The sequence below is a fragment of the Panulirus ornatus genome, chromosome 53 (genome assembly GCF_036320965.1).
Source record: "Panulirus ornatus isolate Po-2019 chromosome 53, ASM3632096v1, whole genome shotgun sequence".
NCBI lineage: Eukaryota > Metazoa > Arthropoda > Malacostraca > Decapoda > Palinuridae > Panulirus > Panulirus ornatus.
In genome coordinates this window covers 8,366,920-8,385,522 of record NC_092276.1, presented here as the reverse complement: position 1 = coordinate 8,385,522, position 18,603 = coordinate 8,366,920, and the positions used below count along the sequence as shown (strand labels likewise).

The window sequence follows — 18,603 nt, the reverse complement described above, 5'->3', positions numbered from 1 at the left end:
GCGGAAGTGGATAATAGGGTGGGGGAGGGGGCGAAAATTTTGGGAGCCTTGAAAAATGTGTGGAAGTCGAGAACATTATCTCGGAAAGCAAAAATGGCTATGTTTGAAGGAATAGTGGTTCCAACAATGTTGTATGGTTGCGAGGCGTGGGCTATGGATAGAGTTGTGCGCAGGAGGATGGATGTGCTGGAAATGAGATGTTTGAGGACAATGTGTGGTGTGAGGTGGTTTGATCGAGTAAGTAACGTAAGGGTAAGAGAGATGTGTGGAAATAAAAAGAGCGTGGTTGAGAGAGCAGAAGAGGGTGTTTTGAAATGGTTTGGGCACATGGAGAGAATGAGTGAGGAAAGATTGACCAAGAGGATATATGTGTCGGAGGTGGAGGGAACGAGGAGAAGAGGGAGACCAAATTGGAGGTGGAAAGATGGAGTGAAAAAGATTTTGTGTGATCGGGGCCTGAACATGCAGGAGGGTGAAAGGAGGGCAAGGAATAGAGTGAATTGGAGCGATGTGGTATACAGGGGTCGACGTGCTGTCAGTGGATTGAATCAAGGCATGTGAAGCGTCTGGGGTAAACCATGGAAAGCTGTGTAGGTATGTATATTTGCGTGTGTGGACGTGTGTATGTACATGTGTATGGGGGGGGGGTTGGGCCATTTCTTTCGTCTGTTTTCCTTGCGCTACCTCGCAAACGCGGGAGACAGCGACAAAGTATAAAAAAAAAATATATATATATATATATATATATATATATATATATATATATATATATATATATATATATATATATATCCAAGCATGAGTTATGTACCCATTTTATCAACAACCCATATAGGGCTGGATGAACAGCTGGGCTGACTGTAGACCGACTGCCGCAAACCAGGATTCGAATCTATGCCCGTGAATGCGTCACGGTCAGGAACGCTAAACCGCTGCACCACGGGAGTCCACGCACACTGTACTGTACGGTGTTAAGCATCACATGGATGGATCGACCGACTCTCTCTCCGGCAAACCAATTTAAGCGTCCCTCACCCATCACCTCCCCACAGCCGCTTACGTCAGACGTGGCCCTCAAATCGTAACTCATCTTCCCTTGATCACACCAGACAGGTAGCTGTCGGTGGGTGGGTACAGTTATATGTTACGCTCCCTAGGGGAGAGAGAGAGAGAGAGAGAGAGAGAGAGAGAGAGAGAGAGAGAGAGAGAGAGAGAGAGAGAGAGAGAGAGAGAGAGAGAGAGGTCGCTATCGATGGGCAGATGTGTACTCTCCCGAGAGAGAGAGAGAGAGAGAGAGAGAGAGAGAGAGAGAGAGAGAGAGAGAGAGAGAGAGAGAGAGAGAGAAATCCTACGAGGTACCAGAACGACTGGCCGTCAGCGACGTTAAGAAAACGAAAAAAAAAAAATAAAAAAAAAAACGAGACAGAGGCAAAGACTTGCAGTCGCCTTGACCAGACGCCCCAGCACACCCATCAACACACACACACACACACAGTCACGTCGCTACAGCCTCGCATGTACGGACAGTAAGATCTCTTCAACCACAGCAGAGCCCTGCAGATACCATCGGAGTGTATCCCCACTTCAGTAATATATATCCCTGGGGATAGGGGAGAAAGAATACTCGCCATGTATTCCCTGCGTGTCGTAGAAGGCGACTAAAAGGGGAGGGAGCGGGGGGGGGGGGCTGGAAATCCTCCCCTCTCGTTTTTCTTTTCATTTTTCCAAAAGAAGGAACAGAGAAGGGGACCAAGTGAGGATATTCCCTCTAAAGCTCAGTCCTCTTGTTCTAAACGCCAACTTAACACGGGGAATTGGCGAATATGTATGAAAAAAAAATAAGCATTCAAAATTGGTGCACATAGCACACCTTGGATCGTCAAAAAAAAATATCTGACCTTCATACGTACACTGAGACATATGAGTACTATTCATCAACTTACGTATATGATAAGGCAACGTCAACACCGATGTATCACCATTCAATAAATCATAAGATAATAACTAAACATCAGATGTGTGTCAAGAGACCCGGGTGCCGGGAGAAAGTAGATGCATTTCATACATTTATTACCAGCAGGGTAACACATGACACATAACACTCCGCCACATGACACATACCAACACCCCACCATCACATGACACATACCAGCACTCCACCATGTGACATATAGCAACACACCACATGACACATACTAACACACCACCACAAAACACCAACACAATAACACAACAACATAACAACACTCCAGCACATGACACACACCAACACACTACCACATGACACATAACACTCCACCACATGACACATATCAAAACACCCCAACATGACACGTACCAACACTCCAATTGAAACATACACTAAATGACACATTCCATCAAGCCATCGCAGGACACATATCACACACACCACATGACACAGACCGACATCCCACCACATAATACATACTGACACTCCAATATACATGACACATACCAACGCTCTACCACATATCATATACCTTTACCAAGAGGCGTGTGTTGGAGATGCAGTCGCGTCAGTGTAAACAACATAACTGACAAAATTCTTCGACTCTCCAACCGCTGGAGTTGTGACCCAGCTGACCACAGCGACTCAAAAACAGCTTCCTTGAGGGTCAGAGGTGATCGCCTGACTGACAACGTCCGTCACCACAATCACCTTGTACTTAATCAGTCCTCATATAGATACAAAAATTGTCCTTTGCTTACTATCGTGAGCGTCATGAACAATCCATGAACAAGTGCATAGCTAAGCAAGCAAATAGCTTAGTTCTTCCATAGTTGTGTGTTTGTGTGTGTGTGTTAACTATTATGTTCCAGCAACGGAACCAACGTGAAAATATTCATCACTTCATGTTCACCATCATATATGTCAACACAGTATTTACTGCAGTTCAACAAGTATGTAACTTCACATAACTCAATTGTTCATCATTAAATACATAATGTATGTCAACACAATACTACAGCAATTAACATCACTTAACGCTCACCATTAAATACAGAATACATCAGCGTAATAATAACGCAATTCAACCAATACGTAACTTTACAACACTTAACGTTCGACGAATCACCACGAGATGTATACTGTATGAACCATAAAATTTACTCTGTAGGAGTTTCTGAACTACATTATGTAGACAGACTTCACTCGTGTGCTTATCTAAAGCGTAAAAATATCCAACGCCACTTTGATCTTCACCTCTTTCGTGATTAATTGCTATGTAATTCCTTAACTGTGTACTTTCAGCCGAATGGCTGACTGAATTCCATACATTGTTCTTTATCGACCTATCACTCCACCACACGACATGTATCAACAACACCATATGACACATACCAACACTCCACCACATGACACACAACACACCACCACCACATGATACTAACACTCAACCACATGGCAAATACTACCTCAACATGATATGACACATCAACTTATGACACATACCAACACTCCACCATAGAACAACACCCACCACATGACATAAAATACCAACATTCCACCACATGACACATAACAACACTTCATCAAATGACACATACCAACACTCCACTACATACATAACACCACCAGATGACATACAAACACTCTACCACATGACATACTAATACTCCATCCTGCGACACCAACTCTCCACCGTATAACAAATACCAACACTCCATAACAAAACAGATACCACCACTCCACCACATAACACACTCCAACAAATGACACATATCAGTACACCACCACTTGACACATAACAATACCCCACCACATGAATACCAACACACTATTACAAGACACATACCAATGCTCCATCACATGAAACACACCAACACACCATCAACGACACATACCAATACATCACATGACACATGACTTCCTTACAGACGACGACACCAAGTTATTTGCTCAAGGGAGGGGCCACACTGACCCTACTATCCCTAATCTGCAATGTCCCACTCTGCTTCTTCATCCTTATCAATGACATCCTAAGGGACACAAACCACCGTTGACTTCAGTGCTCTTCAGCATATCATCAACATCTTAAGGAGTGGACTACAGCCAACTATGTCACAATCAATCATGCCACGAATGTGATGATACACATCATCCTGGATGCAGACAACATACTGAACACTGATATCAAGCTAAGCCCTAAAATTCTCTGGACAGTCAGAGAATTCAAACTTCTTGGTTTCAATATAGATGACAGTTTAAACTGTAAAAGTCATGTTAGCACCATCATCAAATCATTCTCATACAGTCTCTGCCTTCTCTGGCAGTTGAAATCGCTGTGTGTCCCACCATTTGAGCTCAGGAATGTCAATACCATCTTTATTCAACCTAAGCTCACCTATGCCTTCCCATCCTGGTCCTCTTAACTAACAGCCATACAAAGGGATCAGCTAAAAAGAGTGCAGAAAAGAGGAAAAAAAAAAAAAAAAGCGTACATAATCATCCTGGGCCCATCTTAAACAAACCACCAAGAGGTCTTCATCTTCTAAACTTATCCATCCTTTCCAACCAACAATGATAGCTCACAAAGGAGCTTGGTAATAAACTTTTGACACATCCCCATTACCAAGACCTCCTCCCTCGCCAACACACACCCCCATTGACAGCCGTTCATCAACACGATCGACTTGTTCCAATCACAGCTTGTATAGACAGATAAAGAACAGTCCTAGGCCTATCATTTTGATCATCATAAACAATCCATGGACTACCACATGGCTTTAAAAGTAAACAGTTAAGTTTTCTCTTTGTTAGGCTCCGTTGTATGTCAACTATTTTATCACTGTAACTATTTGTCACTGAATGTTAAATTAATCATCACTAAGCACATAATGTACAACCCATAGTACAATAGTACAGTATTTACTCAGTGAATCTTCCAGTAAATCTGCCACCCTGATGATGTAAATGTACTTCACTCATGGATTTATCCAACGCATGGAAATATCCATCCTCACCTCGATCTTAAGCTCTTTTATGATATTAACAAGTTAATATTATGACATCCGAGCTCTGTAACATCTGTAATACCTCAACTGTATATTTTTAGGCAAATGCCAGCCTAAATCAAACAAACAATCAATCATTTCATCATACCAGCACTCCACCTCATGATACATACCAACACCCCACTTCATAATGCATAACAACACTCCACCACATGAAATACCAACATTTTATCAAAATATCAATATTTTCATACCACATTCTGTGACCCATATATCTAGAATCAGTGAAAATTTAAAATCTGCATATTGCTTGGTCCCAGATAAAGGAATTTTGATGTTTTAGCTTATTTCATTCAACTATCACTTGTGTATCATCCAACTTCAGTTCTTAATGGAACAAAGGTCCTTGATGTAAATTTTATTAATAACTTACCATTTTTTTTTTTTAACTTAAATTGGTGCGCTGCTCTTCTTTTTCTTGTCCTGTTTATTTCAAACCTACAGTCAATCTCAACTCATAAAATTTTGCTTATTCCACATATCTCATATCTAATAATTCTTCAAAACATGTCCTACAAGAGAATTTTGCAAGACAACTTCTCATGCTTTTTGGTATTAAACTCCCATTCCTTACCCTTTTCTATCTACACTCCAAACCATTGCAGTTCATTTTACTTCCAGGTCCATGTTTGCCCTCTTTTCAATGTATATCACAAATACCATTTGCTTCCATCTTTGCAATTTCGCATTTACTTGCCCATAATCTCTATAACCACTTCTGGATATTGTACTTACCTTCAATTTACTGTAAAGATATGGTGCACAGTTTTTTCCCAATAGTAAAATAAACAAGTGATGAAAGAAATGTCACTTACCTGATAGTCTGCCATCAAAATCAGCTTTCTGTATAACATTAAAGCCTGGATGGGGCATCAGGTAACAGTTGATGTCTCTAAAACATTTACGTAGATCACGCCGAACCTCTTGATGAGCATGATGTTGCTTTTCTGTAACCTAAAGTGAAGGAAAAAGAAATTCACTTGGCTTCAAAAAGATTATCAAACCTAAGATTTATCTTTCTGCAAATATAACGATTCCATTATTCAAAGACATCCCCAGTAAGCAATCACCTTAATACTACATTATATGATAATTTTTTTTTTTTTTTTTTTATACTTTGTCGCTGTCTCCCGCGTTTGCGAGGTAGCGCAAGGAAACAGACGAAAGAAATGGCCCAACCCCCCCCCCATACACATGTACATACACACGTCCACACACGCAAATATACATACCTACACAGCTTTCCATGGTTTACCCCAGACGCTTCACATGCCTTGATTCAATCCACTGACAGCACGTCAACCCCTGTATACCACATCGCTCCAATTCACTCTATTCCTTGCCCTCCTTTCACCCTCCTGCATGTTCAGGCCCCGATCACACAAAATCTTTTTCACTCCATCTTTCCACCTCCAATTTGGTCTCCCTCTTCTCCTCGTTCCCTCCACCTCCGACACATATATCCTCTTGGTCAATCTTTCCTCACTCATTCTCTCCATGTGCCCAAACCATTTCAAAACACCCTCTTCTGCTCTCTCAACCACGCTCTTTTTATTTCCACACATCTCTCTTACCCTTACGTTACTTACTCGATCAAACCACCTCACACCACACATTGTGCTCAAACATCTCATTTCCAGCACATCCATCCTCCTGCGCACAACTCTATCCATAGCCCACGCCTCGCAACCATACAACATTGTTGGAACCACTATTCCTTCAAACATACCCATTTTTGCTTTCCGAGATAATGTTCTCGACTTCCACACATTTTTCAAGGCTCCCAAAATTTTCGCCCCATCCCCCACCCTATGATCCACTTCCGCTTCCATGGTTCCATCCGCTGACAGATCCACTCCCAGATATCTAAAACACTTCACTTCCTCCAGTTTTTCTCCATTCAAACTCACCTCCCAATTGACTTGACCCTCAACCCTACTGTACCTAATAACCTTGCTCTTATTCACATTTACTCTTAACTTTCTTCTTCCACACACTTTACCAAACTCAGTCACCAGCTTCTGCAGTTTCTCACATGAATCAGCCACCAGCGCTGTATCATCAGCGAACAACAACTGACTCACTTCCCAAGCTCTCTCATCCCCAACAGACTTCATACTTGCCCCTCTTTCCAGGACTCTTGCATTTACCTCCCTAACAACCCCATCCATAAACAAATTAAACAACCATGGAGACATCACACACCCCTGCCGCAAACCTACATTCACTGAGAACCAATCACTTTCCTCTCTTCCTACACGTACACATGCCTTACATCCTCGATAAAAACTTTTCACTGCTTCTAACAACTTGCCTCCCACACCATATATTCTTAATACCTTCCACAGAGCATCTCTATCAACTCTATCATATGCCTTCTCCAGATCCATAAATGCTACATACAAATCCATTTGCTTTTCTAAGTATTTCTCACATACATTCTTCAAAGCAAACACCTGATCCACACATCCTCTACCACTTCTGAAACCGCACTGCTCTTCCCCAATCTGATGCTCTGTACATGCCTTCACCCTCTCAATCAATAACCTCCCATATAATTTACCAGGAATACTCAACAAACTTATACCTCTGTAATTTGAGCACTCACTCTTATCCCCTTTGCCTTTGTACAATGGCACTATGCACGCATTCCGCCAATCCTCAGGCACCTCACCATGAGTCATACATACATTAAATAACCTTACCAACAAGTCAACAATACAGTCACCCCCTTTTTTAATAAATTCCACTGCAATACCATCCAAACCTGCTGCCTTGCCGGCTTTCATCTTCCGCAAAGCTTTTACTACCTCTTCTCTGTTTACCAAATCATTTTCCCTAACCCTCTCACTTTGCACACCACCTCGACCAAAACACCCTATATCTGCCACTCTGTCATCAGACACATTCAACAAACCTTCAAAATACTCATTCCATCTCCTTCTCACATCACCACTACTTGTTATCACCTCCCCATTTACGCCCTTCACTGAAGTTCCCATTTGCTCCCTTGTCTTACGCACCCTATTTACCTCCTTCCAGAACATCTTTTTATTCTCCCTAAAATTTACTGATAGACTCTCACCCCAACTCTCATTTGCCCTTTTTTTCACCTCTTGCACCTTTCTCTTGACCTCCTGTCTCTTTCTTTTATACTTCTCCCACTCAATTGCATTTTTTCCCTGCAAAAATCGTCCAAATGCCTCTCTCTTCTCTTTCACTAATACTCTTACTTCTTCATCCCACCACTCACTACCCTTTCTAAACAGCCCACCTCCCACTCTTCTCATGCCACAAGCATCTTTTGCGCAATCCATCACTGATTCCCTAAATACATCCCATTCCTCCCCCACTCCCCTTACTTCCATTGTTCTCACCTTTTTCCATTCTGTACACAGTCTCTCCTGGTACTTCCCCACACAGGTCTCCTTCCCAAGCTCACTTACTCTCACCACCTTCTTCACCCCAACATTCACTCCTCTTTTCTGAAAACCCATACTAATCTTCACCTTAGCCTCCACAAGATAATGATCAGACATCCCTCCAGTTGCACCTCTCAGCACATTAACATCCAAAAGTCTCTCTTTCGCACGCCTGTCAATTAACACGTAATCCAATAACGCTCTCTGGCCATCTCTCCTACTTACATAAGTATACTTATGTATATTATATGATAATATCAAAAGTAAATAATTCAGCATATAGTTCATGAAATTATGAAAATGTACAACATACATGCGAACATACATCTACAGCAGGTGTTTGTGTAATTACCTATTTGTAATTACCCTTTCGTACAGTAAATAGAGGGAGTTCTAAGCTTGTAGGGTCATCCCTTTAAGTTTCTTCACTATCATCCCACCAATCTCCACTGAGATCCTATTGCAGTATTTCATTACATCCTTTATAACAAATTTTGTCATCACTTTTCTATGACCTCTGATTCTTCTTATTTTTTCAGAAAGGTGGTCACTGTTGACAATACCAGTGTGATTCAGAAACTTGAAGATTGTAATCATCTTTCCTTAATCTTCTCTCTTCCAATGTGGGTATACCACTAACCTCTAACCTCCCCCTGTAATTCAGTTCCCTTATTTTAAGTACCATCTTTGTCACTTTGTATGAACCATCTCTATTTACACATTTGTTTCTGCTGATATCTCTATCTGGTAAGATGCATGGGAAAATGGCTATGATGGCATACACAGAGCATTTCACTGAGGAGCAATTTGGTTTCAGGAGAGGAAAAGTATGTGTGCGGCCTTGTGTTTGCTCGAAGGACTGTGAGATAAATAACTGCTGAAAGGGAGAGTACTGTATGTGACATTAATAGCTTGTGAAGAAAGAATATGATAGGGCTAACAAGAGATGCAAACTGTATGGTGAAAAGAGAGGAGGTGGTGAAAGCTTTGTGCAAGATAAAGACTGGCAAAGTGTTGTGAGTCAAATGGATAGCAGTTGAGTTTCTCAAGAGAGTGGATGATAGTGTCATTAACTTAGTCAAGGTACTTGATAAGCAAGTCTGAAGCCTATTGCCTCTCTAGAAACTTAGCTTTCTCATATCATGTACAATCATCATTGTCCTCTTCTGTACCTTCTCTGTCATATCTTTGTCCTATCTTTATACTTATTCAAGAGTGATGGCAAAGTCTGAGATGCATACCCAAATTCAGGTCTATTATATATGTTTACTTTTGTTTGCAACCAGACCCTTCAATAAAGGAAAAGAATCCATGATTTATTTTGGAAGCTTCACATGCCCTGGTTTGTCCATCTATCTATCTATATCTCTGATGCCTCTTCCCAACTGGAATTCCCTCAAGGAGGAAGCAATGGCAAAAGAGCCACCACAAGTGAACTCCAGTGCTGCTTCTTAGACTTTAGTGGTTAACCCCTAACAGGCTACTGGTAGAGGTTAACTCTACTGCAGTGTTTGTGAAGGCTCCTAGCTAATACTCCTACTGGCCACTTCTACCTAATGCTTCTTCCTAATTTCTATACCTACTTGGGAGTAAAGTCAGGGGTTGGTGAGAGGACAAGAGCAAGGGAAGGAGTAGCACTACTCCTGAAACAGGAGTGGTGGGTGTATGTGATAGAGTGTAAGAAAGTAAACTCTAGATTAATATGGGTAAAACTGAAAAGGGATGGAGAGAGATGGGTGATTATTGGTGCATATGCACCTGGGCATGAGAAGGAAGATCATGAGAGGCAAGTGCTTTGGGAGCAGCTGAGTGAGTGTGTTAGCAGTTTTGATGCACGAAACCGGGTTATAGTGATGGGTGAGTTGAATGCAAAGGTGAGTAATGTGGCAGTTGAGGGAATAATGGATGTACATGGGGTGTTCAGTGTTGTAAAGTGAAATGGTGAAGAGCTTGTAGATTTGTGCACTGAAAAAGGACTGGAGATTGGGAATACCTGGTTTAAAAAGAGAGATATACATAAGTATACGTATGTAAGTAGGAGAGATGGCCAGAGAGTATTATTAGATTACATGTTAATTGATAGGTGCACGAAAGAGAGACTTTTGGATGTTAATGTGCTGAGAGGTGCAACTGGAGGGATGTCTGATCATTATCTTGTGGAGGCGAAGGTGAAAATTTGTAGAGGTTTACAGAAAAGAAGAGAGAATGTTGGGATGAAGAGAGTGGTGAAAGTAAATGAGCTTGGAAAGGAGACTTGTGTGAGGAAGTACCAGGAGAGAATGAGTACAGAATAGAAAAAGGTGAGAACAAAGGACGTAAGGGGAGTGGGGGAGGAATGGGGTGTATTTAGGGAAGCAGTGATGGCTTGCACAAAAGATGCTTGTGGCATGAGAATCGTGGGAGGTGGGCAGATTAGAAAGGGTAGTGAGTGGTGGGAAGAAAAAGTAAGATTATTAGTGAAAGAAAAGAGAGAGGCATTTGGACAATTTTTGCAGGGAAATAATGCAAATGACTGGGAGATGTATAAAAGAAAGAGGCAGGAGGTCAAGAGAAAGGTGCAGGAGGTGAAAAAGAGGGCAAATGAGAGTTGGGGTGAGAGAGTATTATTAAATTTTAGGGAGAATAAAAAGATGTTTTGGAAGGAGGTAAATAAAATGCGTAAGACAAGGAAACAAATGGGAACATCAGTAAAGGGGGCTAATGGGGAGTTGATAAGTAGTGGAGATGTGAGGAGATGGAGTGAGTATTTTGAAGGTTTGTTGAATACATTTGATGACAGAGTGGCAGATATAGGGTGTTTTGGTTGAGGTGGTGTGCAAAGTGAGAGGGTTAGGGAGAATGATTTGGTAAACAGACAAGAGGTAGTAAAAGCTTTGCGGAAGATGAAAGCCGGCAAAGCAGCAGGTTTGGATGGTATAGCAGTGAAATTTATTAAAAAAGGGGGTGACTGTGTTGTTGACTGGTTGGTAAGGTTATTTAATGTATGTATGGCTCATGGTGAGGTGCCTGAGGATTGGTGGAATGCTTGCATAGTACCATCGTACAAAGGAAAAGGGGGGAAAGGCGAGTGCTCAAATTACAGAGGTATAAGTTTGTTGAGTATTCCTGGAAATTATATGGGAGGGTATAGATTGAGAGGGTCAAAGCATGTACAGAGCATCAGATTGGGGAAGAGCAGTGTGGTATCAGAAGTGGTAGATGATGTGTGGATCAGGTGTTTGCTTTGAAGAGTGTATGTGAGAAATACTTAGAAAAACAAATGGATTTGTATGTAGCATTTATGGATCTGGAGAAGGCATATGATAGAGTTGATAGAGATGCTCTGTGGAAGGTATTAAGAATACATGGTGTGGGAAGTAAGTTGTTAGAAGAAGTGAAAAGTTTTTATCAAGGATGTAAAGCATGTGTATGGGTAGGAAAAGAGGAAAGTGACTGGTTCTCAGTGAATGTTGGTTTGCGGCAGGGGTGCGTGATGTCTCCACGGTTGCTTTAATTTGTTTATGGATGGGGTTGTTAGGGAGGTGAATGCAAGAGGTTTGGATGAGAGAGCTTGGGAAGTGAGTCAGTTGTTGTTCGCTGATGATACAGCACTGGTGGCTGATTCGGGTGAGAAACTGCAGAAGCTGGTGACTGAGTTTGGTAAAGTGTGTGAAAAAAGAAAGTTGAGAGTAAATGTGAATAACAGCAAGGTTATTAAGTACAGTAGGGTTGAGGGACAAGTCAACCAGGAGGTATGTTTGAATGGAGAAAAACTGGAGGAAGTGAAGTGTTTTAGATATCTGGGAGTGGATTTGGCAGCGGATGGAACCACGGAAGCGGAAATGAGTCATAGGGTGGGGGAGGGGGCGAAAGTTCTGGGTGTGTTGAAAAATGTGTGGAAGGCAAGGACGTTATCTTGAAAAACAAAAATGGGTATGTTTGAAGGAACAGTGGTTCCAACAATGTTATATGGTTGCGAGGCGTGGGCTATAGAAAGAGTTGTGCGGAGGAGGGTGGATGTGCTGGAAATGAGATGTTTGAGGACAATATGTGGTGCGAGGTGGTTTGATCGAGTAAGTTATGAAAGGGTGAGAGAGATGTGTGGTAGTAAAAAGAGTGTGGTTGAGAGAGCACAAGAGGGTGTATTGAAATGGTTTGGTAACATGGGAGAATGAGTGAGGAAAGATTGACAAAGAGGATATGTGTCAGAGGTGGAGGGAACGAGGAGAAGTGGGAGACCAAACTGGAAGTGGAAGGATGGAGTGAAAAAGATTTTGAGTGATTGGGGCCTGAACATGCAGGAGGGTGAATGGCGTGCAAGGAATAGAGTGAAATGGAACAATGTGGTATACCTGGGTCAACATGCTGTCAATGGATTGAACCAGTGCGTGTGAAGCGTTTGGGGTAAACCATGGAAAGTTTTGTGGGGCCTGGATGTGGAAAGGGAGCTGTGGTTTCGTTGCATTATACATGACAGCTAGAGACTTGGGGCCTGGATGTGGAAAGGGAGCTGTGGTTTCGGTGCATTATACATGACAGCTAGAGACTGAGTGTGAACGAATGTGGCCTTTGCTGTCTTTTCCTAGTGCTACCTTGCGCACATGCGGGGGAGGGGGTTGTCATTTCATGTGTGGCGGGGTGGCGACAGGAATGAATAAGAGCAGACAGTATGAATTACATACATGTGTATATATATGTATATGTCTGTGTGTATATATATTTATTTATTTATTTATCTATTTTGCTTTGTCGCTGTCTCCCGCGTTTGCGAGGTAGCGCAAGGAAACAGACGAAAGAAAATGGCCCAACCCACCCCCATACACATGTATATACACACAAGTCCACACACGCAAATATACATACCTATACATCTCAATGTACACATATATAAACACACAGACACATACATATATACACATGCACACAATTCACACTGTCTGCCTTTATTCATTCCCATCGCCACCTCGCCACACATGGAATACCATCCCCATCCCCCCTCATGTGTGCGGGGTAGCGCTAGGAAAAGACAACAAAGGCCTCATTCATTCACACTCAGTCTCTAGCTGTCATGCAATACTGCCCGAAACCACAGCTCCCTTTCCACATCCAGGCCCCACACAGCTTTCCATGGTTTACCCCAGACGCTTCACATGCCCTGATTCAATCCACTGACAGCACGTCAACCCAGGTATACCACATCGATCCAATTCACTCTATTCCTTGCCCGCCTTTCACCCTCCTGCATGTTCAGGCCCCGATCACACAAAATCTTTTTCACTCCATCTTTCCACCTCCAATTTAGTCTCCCACTTCTCCTCGTTCCCTCCACCTCCAACACATATATCCTCTTGGTCAATCTTTCCTCACTCATTCTCTCCATGTGCCCAAACCACTTGAAAACACCCTCTTCTGCTCTCTCAACCACGCTCTTTTTATTTCCACACATCTCTCTTACCCTTACATTACTTACTCAATCAAACCACCTCACACCACACATTGTCCTCAAACATCTCATTTCCAGCACATCCACCCTCCTGTGCACAACTCTATCCATACCCCACGCCTCGCAACCATACAACATTGTTGGAACCACTATTCCTTCAAACATACCCATCTTTACTTTCCGAGATAATGTTCTCGACTTCCACACATTCTTCAAGGCTCCCAGGATTTTCGCCCCCTCCCCCACCCTATGATTCACTTCCGCTTCCATGGTTCCATCCACTGCCAGATCCACTCCCAGATATCAAAAACACTTTACTTCCTCCAGTTTTTCTCCATTCAAACTTACCTCCCAATTGACTTGACCCTCAACTCTAGTGTACCTAATAACCTTGCTCTTATTCACATTTACTCTTAACTTTCTTCTTTCACACACTTTACCAAACTCAGTCACCAGCTTCTGCAGTTTCTCACATGAATCAGCCACCAGCGCTGTATCATCAGCGAACAACAACTGACTCACTTCCCAAGCTCTCTCATCCACAACAGACTTCATACTTGCCCCTCTTTCCAAAACTCTTGCATTCACCTCCCTAACAACCCCATCCATAAACAAATTAAACAACCATGGAGACATCACACACCCCTGCCGCAAACCTACATTCACTGAGAACCAATCACTTTCCTCTCTTCCTACACGTACACATGCCTTACATCCTCGATAAAAACTTTTCACTGCTTCTAACAACTTGCCTCCCACACCATATATTCTTAATACCTTCCACAGAGAATCTCTATCAACTCTATCATATGCCTTCTCCAGATCCATAAATGCTACATACAAATCCATTTGCTTTTCTAAGTATTTCTCACATACATTCTTCAAAGCAAACACCTGTTCCACACATCCTCTACCACTTCTGAAACCACACTGCTCTTCCCCAATCTGATGCTCTATACATGCCTTCACCCTCTCAATCAATACCCTCCCATATATATATATTCTTTCCTTCTTTTAAACTATTCGCCATTTCCCGCGCCAGCGAGGTAGTGTCAAGAACAGAGGACTGGGCCTTTTTTGGAATATCCTCACCTGGCCCCCTCTGTTCCTTCTTTTGGAAAATTAAAAAAAAAACGAGAGGGGAGGATTTCCAGCCTTCCACTCCCTCCCTTTTAGTCGCCTTCTACGACACGCAGGGAATACGTGGGAAGTATTCTTAATCCCCTATCCCCAGGGATAATATATATTTGGACGATTTTTGCAGGGAAAAAATGAAATTGAGTGGGAGATGTATAAAAGAAAGAGACAGGAGGTCAAGAGAAAGGTGCAAGAGGTGAAAAAGAGGGCAAATGAGAGTTGGGGTGAGAGAGTATCATTAAATTTTAGGGAGAATAAAAAGATGTTCTGGAAGGAGGTAAATAAAGTGCGTAAGACAAGGGAGCAAATGGGAACTTCAGTGAAGGGCGCAAATGGGGAGGTGATAACAAGTAGTGGTGATGTGAGAAGGAGATGGAGTGAGTATTTTGAAGGTTTGTTCAATGTGTTTGATGATAGAGTGGCAGATATAGGGTGTTTTGGTCGAGGTGGTGTGCAAAGTGAGAGGGTTGGGGAAAATGATTTGGTAAACAGAGAAGAGGTAGTAAAAGCTTTGCAGAAGATGAAAGCCGGCAAGGCAGCAGGTTTGGATGGTATTGCAGTGGAAATTATTAAAAAATCGGGTGACTGTATTGTTGACTGGTTGGTAAGGTTATTTAATGTATGTATGACTCATGGTGAGGTGCCTGAGGATTGGCGGAATGCGTGCAGAGTGCCACTGTACAAAGGCAAAGGGGATAAGAGTGAGTGCTCAAATTACAGAGGTATAAGTTTGTTGAGTATTCCTGGTAAATCATATGGGAGGGTATTGATTGAGAGGGTGAAGGCATGTACAGAGCATCAGATTGGGGAAGAGCAGTGTGGTTTCAGAAGCAGTAGAGGATGTGTGGATCAGGTGTTTGCTTTGAAGAATGTATGTGAGAAATACTTAGAAAAGCAAATGGATTTGTATGTAGCATTTATGGATCTGGAGAAGGCATATGATAGAGTTGATAGAGAGGCTCTGTGGAAGGTATTAAGAATATATGGTGTGGGTGGCAAGTTGTTAGAGGCAGTGAAAAGTTTTTATCGAGGATGTAAGGCATGTGTACGTGTAGGAAGAGAGGAAAGGGATTGGTTCTCAGTGAATGTAGGTTTGCGGCAGGGGTGTGTGATGTCTCCATGGTTGTTTAATTTGTTTATGGATGGGGTTGTTAGTTGTTAGGGAGGTGAATGCAAGTTTTGGAAAGAGGGGCAAGTATGAAGTCTGTTGTGGATGAGAGAGCTTAGGAAGTGAGTCAGTTGTTGTTCGCTGATGATACAGCACTGGTGGCTGATTCATGTGAGAAACTGCAGAAGCTGGTGACTGAGTTTGGTAAAGTGTGTGAAAGAAGAAAGTTAAGAGTAAATGTGAATAAGAGCAAGGTTATTAGGTACACTAGAGTTGAGGGTCAAGTCAATTGGGAGGTAAGTTTGAATGGAGAAAAACTGGAGGAAGTAAAGTGTTTTAGATATCTGGGAGTGGATCTGGCAGCGGATGGAACCATGGAAGTGGAAGTGAATCATAGGGTGGGGGAGGGGGCGAAAATCCTGGGAGCCTTGAAGAATGTGTGGAAGTCGAGAACATTATCTCGGAAAGCAAAAATGGGTATGTTTGAAGGAATAGTGGTTCCAACAATGTTGTATGGTTGCGAGGCGTGGGCTATGGATAGAGTTGTGCGCAGGAGGGTGGATGTGCTGGAAATGAGATGTTTGAGGACAATGTGTGGTGTGAGGTGGTTTGATCGAGTAAGTAATGTAAGGGTAAGAGAGATGTGTGGAAATAAAAAGAGCGTGGTTGAGAGTGCAGAAGAGGGTGTTTTGAAATGGTTTGGGCACATGGAGAGAATGAGTGAGGAAAGATTGACCAAGAGGATATATGTGTCGGAGGTGGAGGGAACGAGGAGAAGTGGGAGACCAAATTGGAGGTGGAAAGATGGAGTGAAAAAGATTTTGTGTGATCGGGGCCTGAACATGCAGGAGGGTGAAAGGAGGGCAAGGAATAGAGTGAATTGGATCGATGTGGTATACCGGGGTTGACGTGCGGTCAGTGGATTGAATCAGGGCATGTGAAGCGTCTGGGGTAAACCATGGAAAGTTGTGTGGGGCCTGGATGTGGAAAGGGAGCTGTGGTTTCGGGCATTATTGCGTGGCAGCTGGAGAATGAGTGTGAAAGAATGGGGCCTTTGTTGTCTTTTCCTAGTGCTACCTCGCACACATGAGGGGGGAGGGGGAAGGTATTCCATGTGTGGCGAGGTGGCGATGGGAGTGAAAGGTGGCAGACAGTGTGAATTGTGTGCATGGGTATATATGTATGTGTCTGTGTATGTATATATATATGTGTACATTGAGATGTATAGGTATGTATATTTGCATGTGTGGATGTGTGTGTGTATACATTGTGTATGGTGGTGGGTTGGGCCATTTCTATCGTCTGTTTCCTTGCGCTACCTCGCAAACGCGGGAGACAGCGACAAAGCAAAATAAAAAATAAATATATAATGTAGAAGTTGAGATGTATAGGTATGTTTATGTTCGTGTGTGGACGTGTATGTATATGCATGTGTATGTGGGTGGGTTGGGCCATTCTTTCGCCTGTTTCCTTGCACTACCTCGCTAACGCAAGAGACAACGACAAAGTATAATATTATTTTATTATTATACTTTGTCGCTGTCTCCCGCGTTTGCGAGGTAGCGCAAGGAAACAGACGAAAGAAATGGCCCAACCCCCCCATACACATGTATATACATACGTCCACACACGCAAATATACATACCTACACAGCTTTCCATGGTTTACCCCAGACGCTTCACATGCCTTGATTCAATCCACTGACAGCACGTCAACCCCAGTATACCACATCGCTCCAATTCACTCTATTCCTTGCCCTCCTTTCACCCTCCTGCATGTTCAGGCCCCGATCACACAAAATCTTTTTCACTCCATCTTTCCACCTCCAATTTGGTCTTCCTCTTCTCCTCGTTCCCTCCACCTCCGACACATATAGCCTCTTGGTCAATCTTTCCTCACTCATTCTCTCCATGTGCCCAAACCACTTCAAAACACCCTCATCTGCTCTCTCAACCACGCTCTTTTTATTTCCACACATCTCTCTTACCCTTACGTTACTCACTCGATCAAACCACCTCACACCACACATTGTCCTCAAACATCTCATTTCCAGCACATCCATCCTCCTGCGCACAACTCTATCCATAGCCCACGCCTCGCAACCATACAACATTGTTGGAACCACTATTCCTTCAAACATACCCATTTTTGCTTTCCGAGATAATGTTCTCGACTTCCACACATTCTTCAAGGCCCCCAGAATTTTCGCCCCCTCCCCCACCCTATAATCCACTTCCGCTTCCATGGTTCCATCCGCTGCCAGATCCACTCCCAGATATCTAAAACACTTCACTTCCTCCAGTTTTTCTCCATTCAAACTCACCACCCAATTGACTTGACCCTCAACCCTACTGTACCTAATAACCTTGCTCTTATTCACATTTACTCTTAACTTTCTTCTTCCACACACTTTACCAAACTCAGTCACCAGCTTCTGCAGTTTCTCACATGAATCAGCCACCAGCGCTGTATCATCA

The 18,603-nt window shown here is 42.8% G+C and overlaps 1 protein-coding gene across 6 annotated transcripts in view; it reads right to left on the bottom strand.

The window, feature by feature from the left end:
• Positions 1-18,603, bottom strand: part of atl (atlastin GTPase) — a 281,407-nt gene that overhangs the window by 197,774 nt on the left and 65,030 nt on the right. For all 6 annotated transcript variants that reach the window (XM_071692545.1, XM_071692546.1, XM_071692540.1 and 3 more), the window contains one exon: positions 5,853-5,991. In XM_071692545.1, the coding sequence (XP_071548646.1) occupies positions 5,853-5,991 (139 nt within the window). The remainder of the gene's footprint in view (positions 1-5,852; positions 5,992-18,603) is intronic.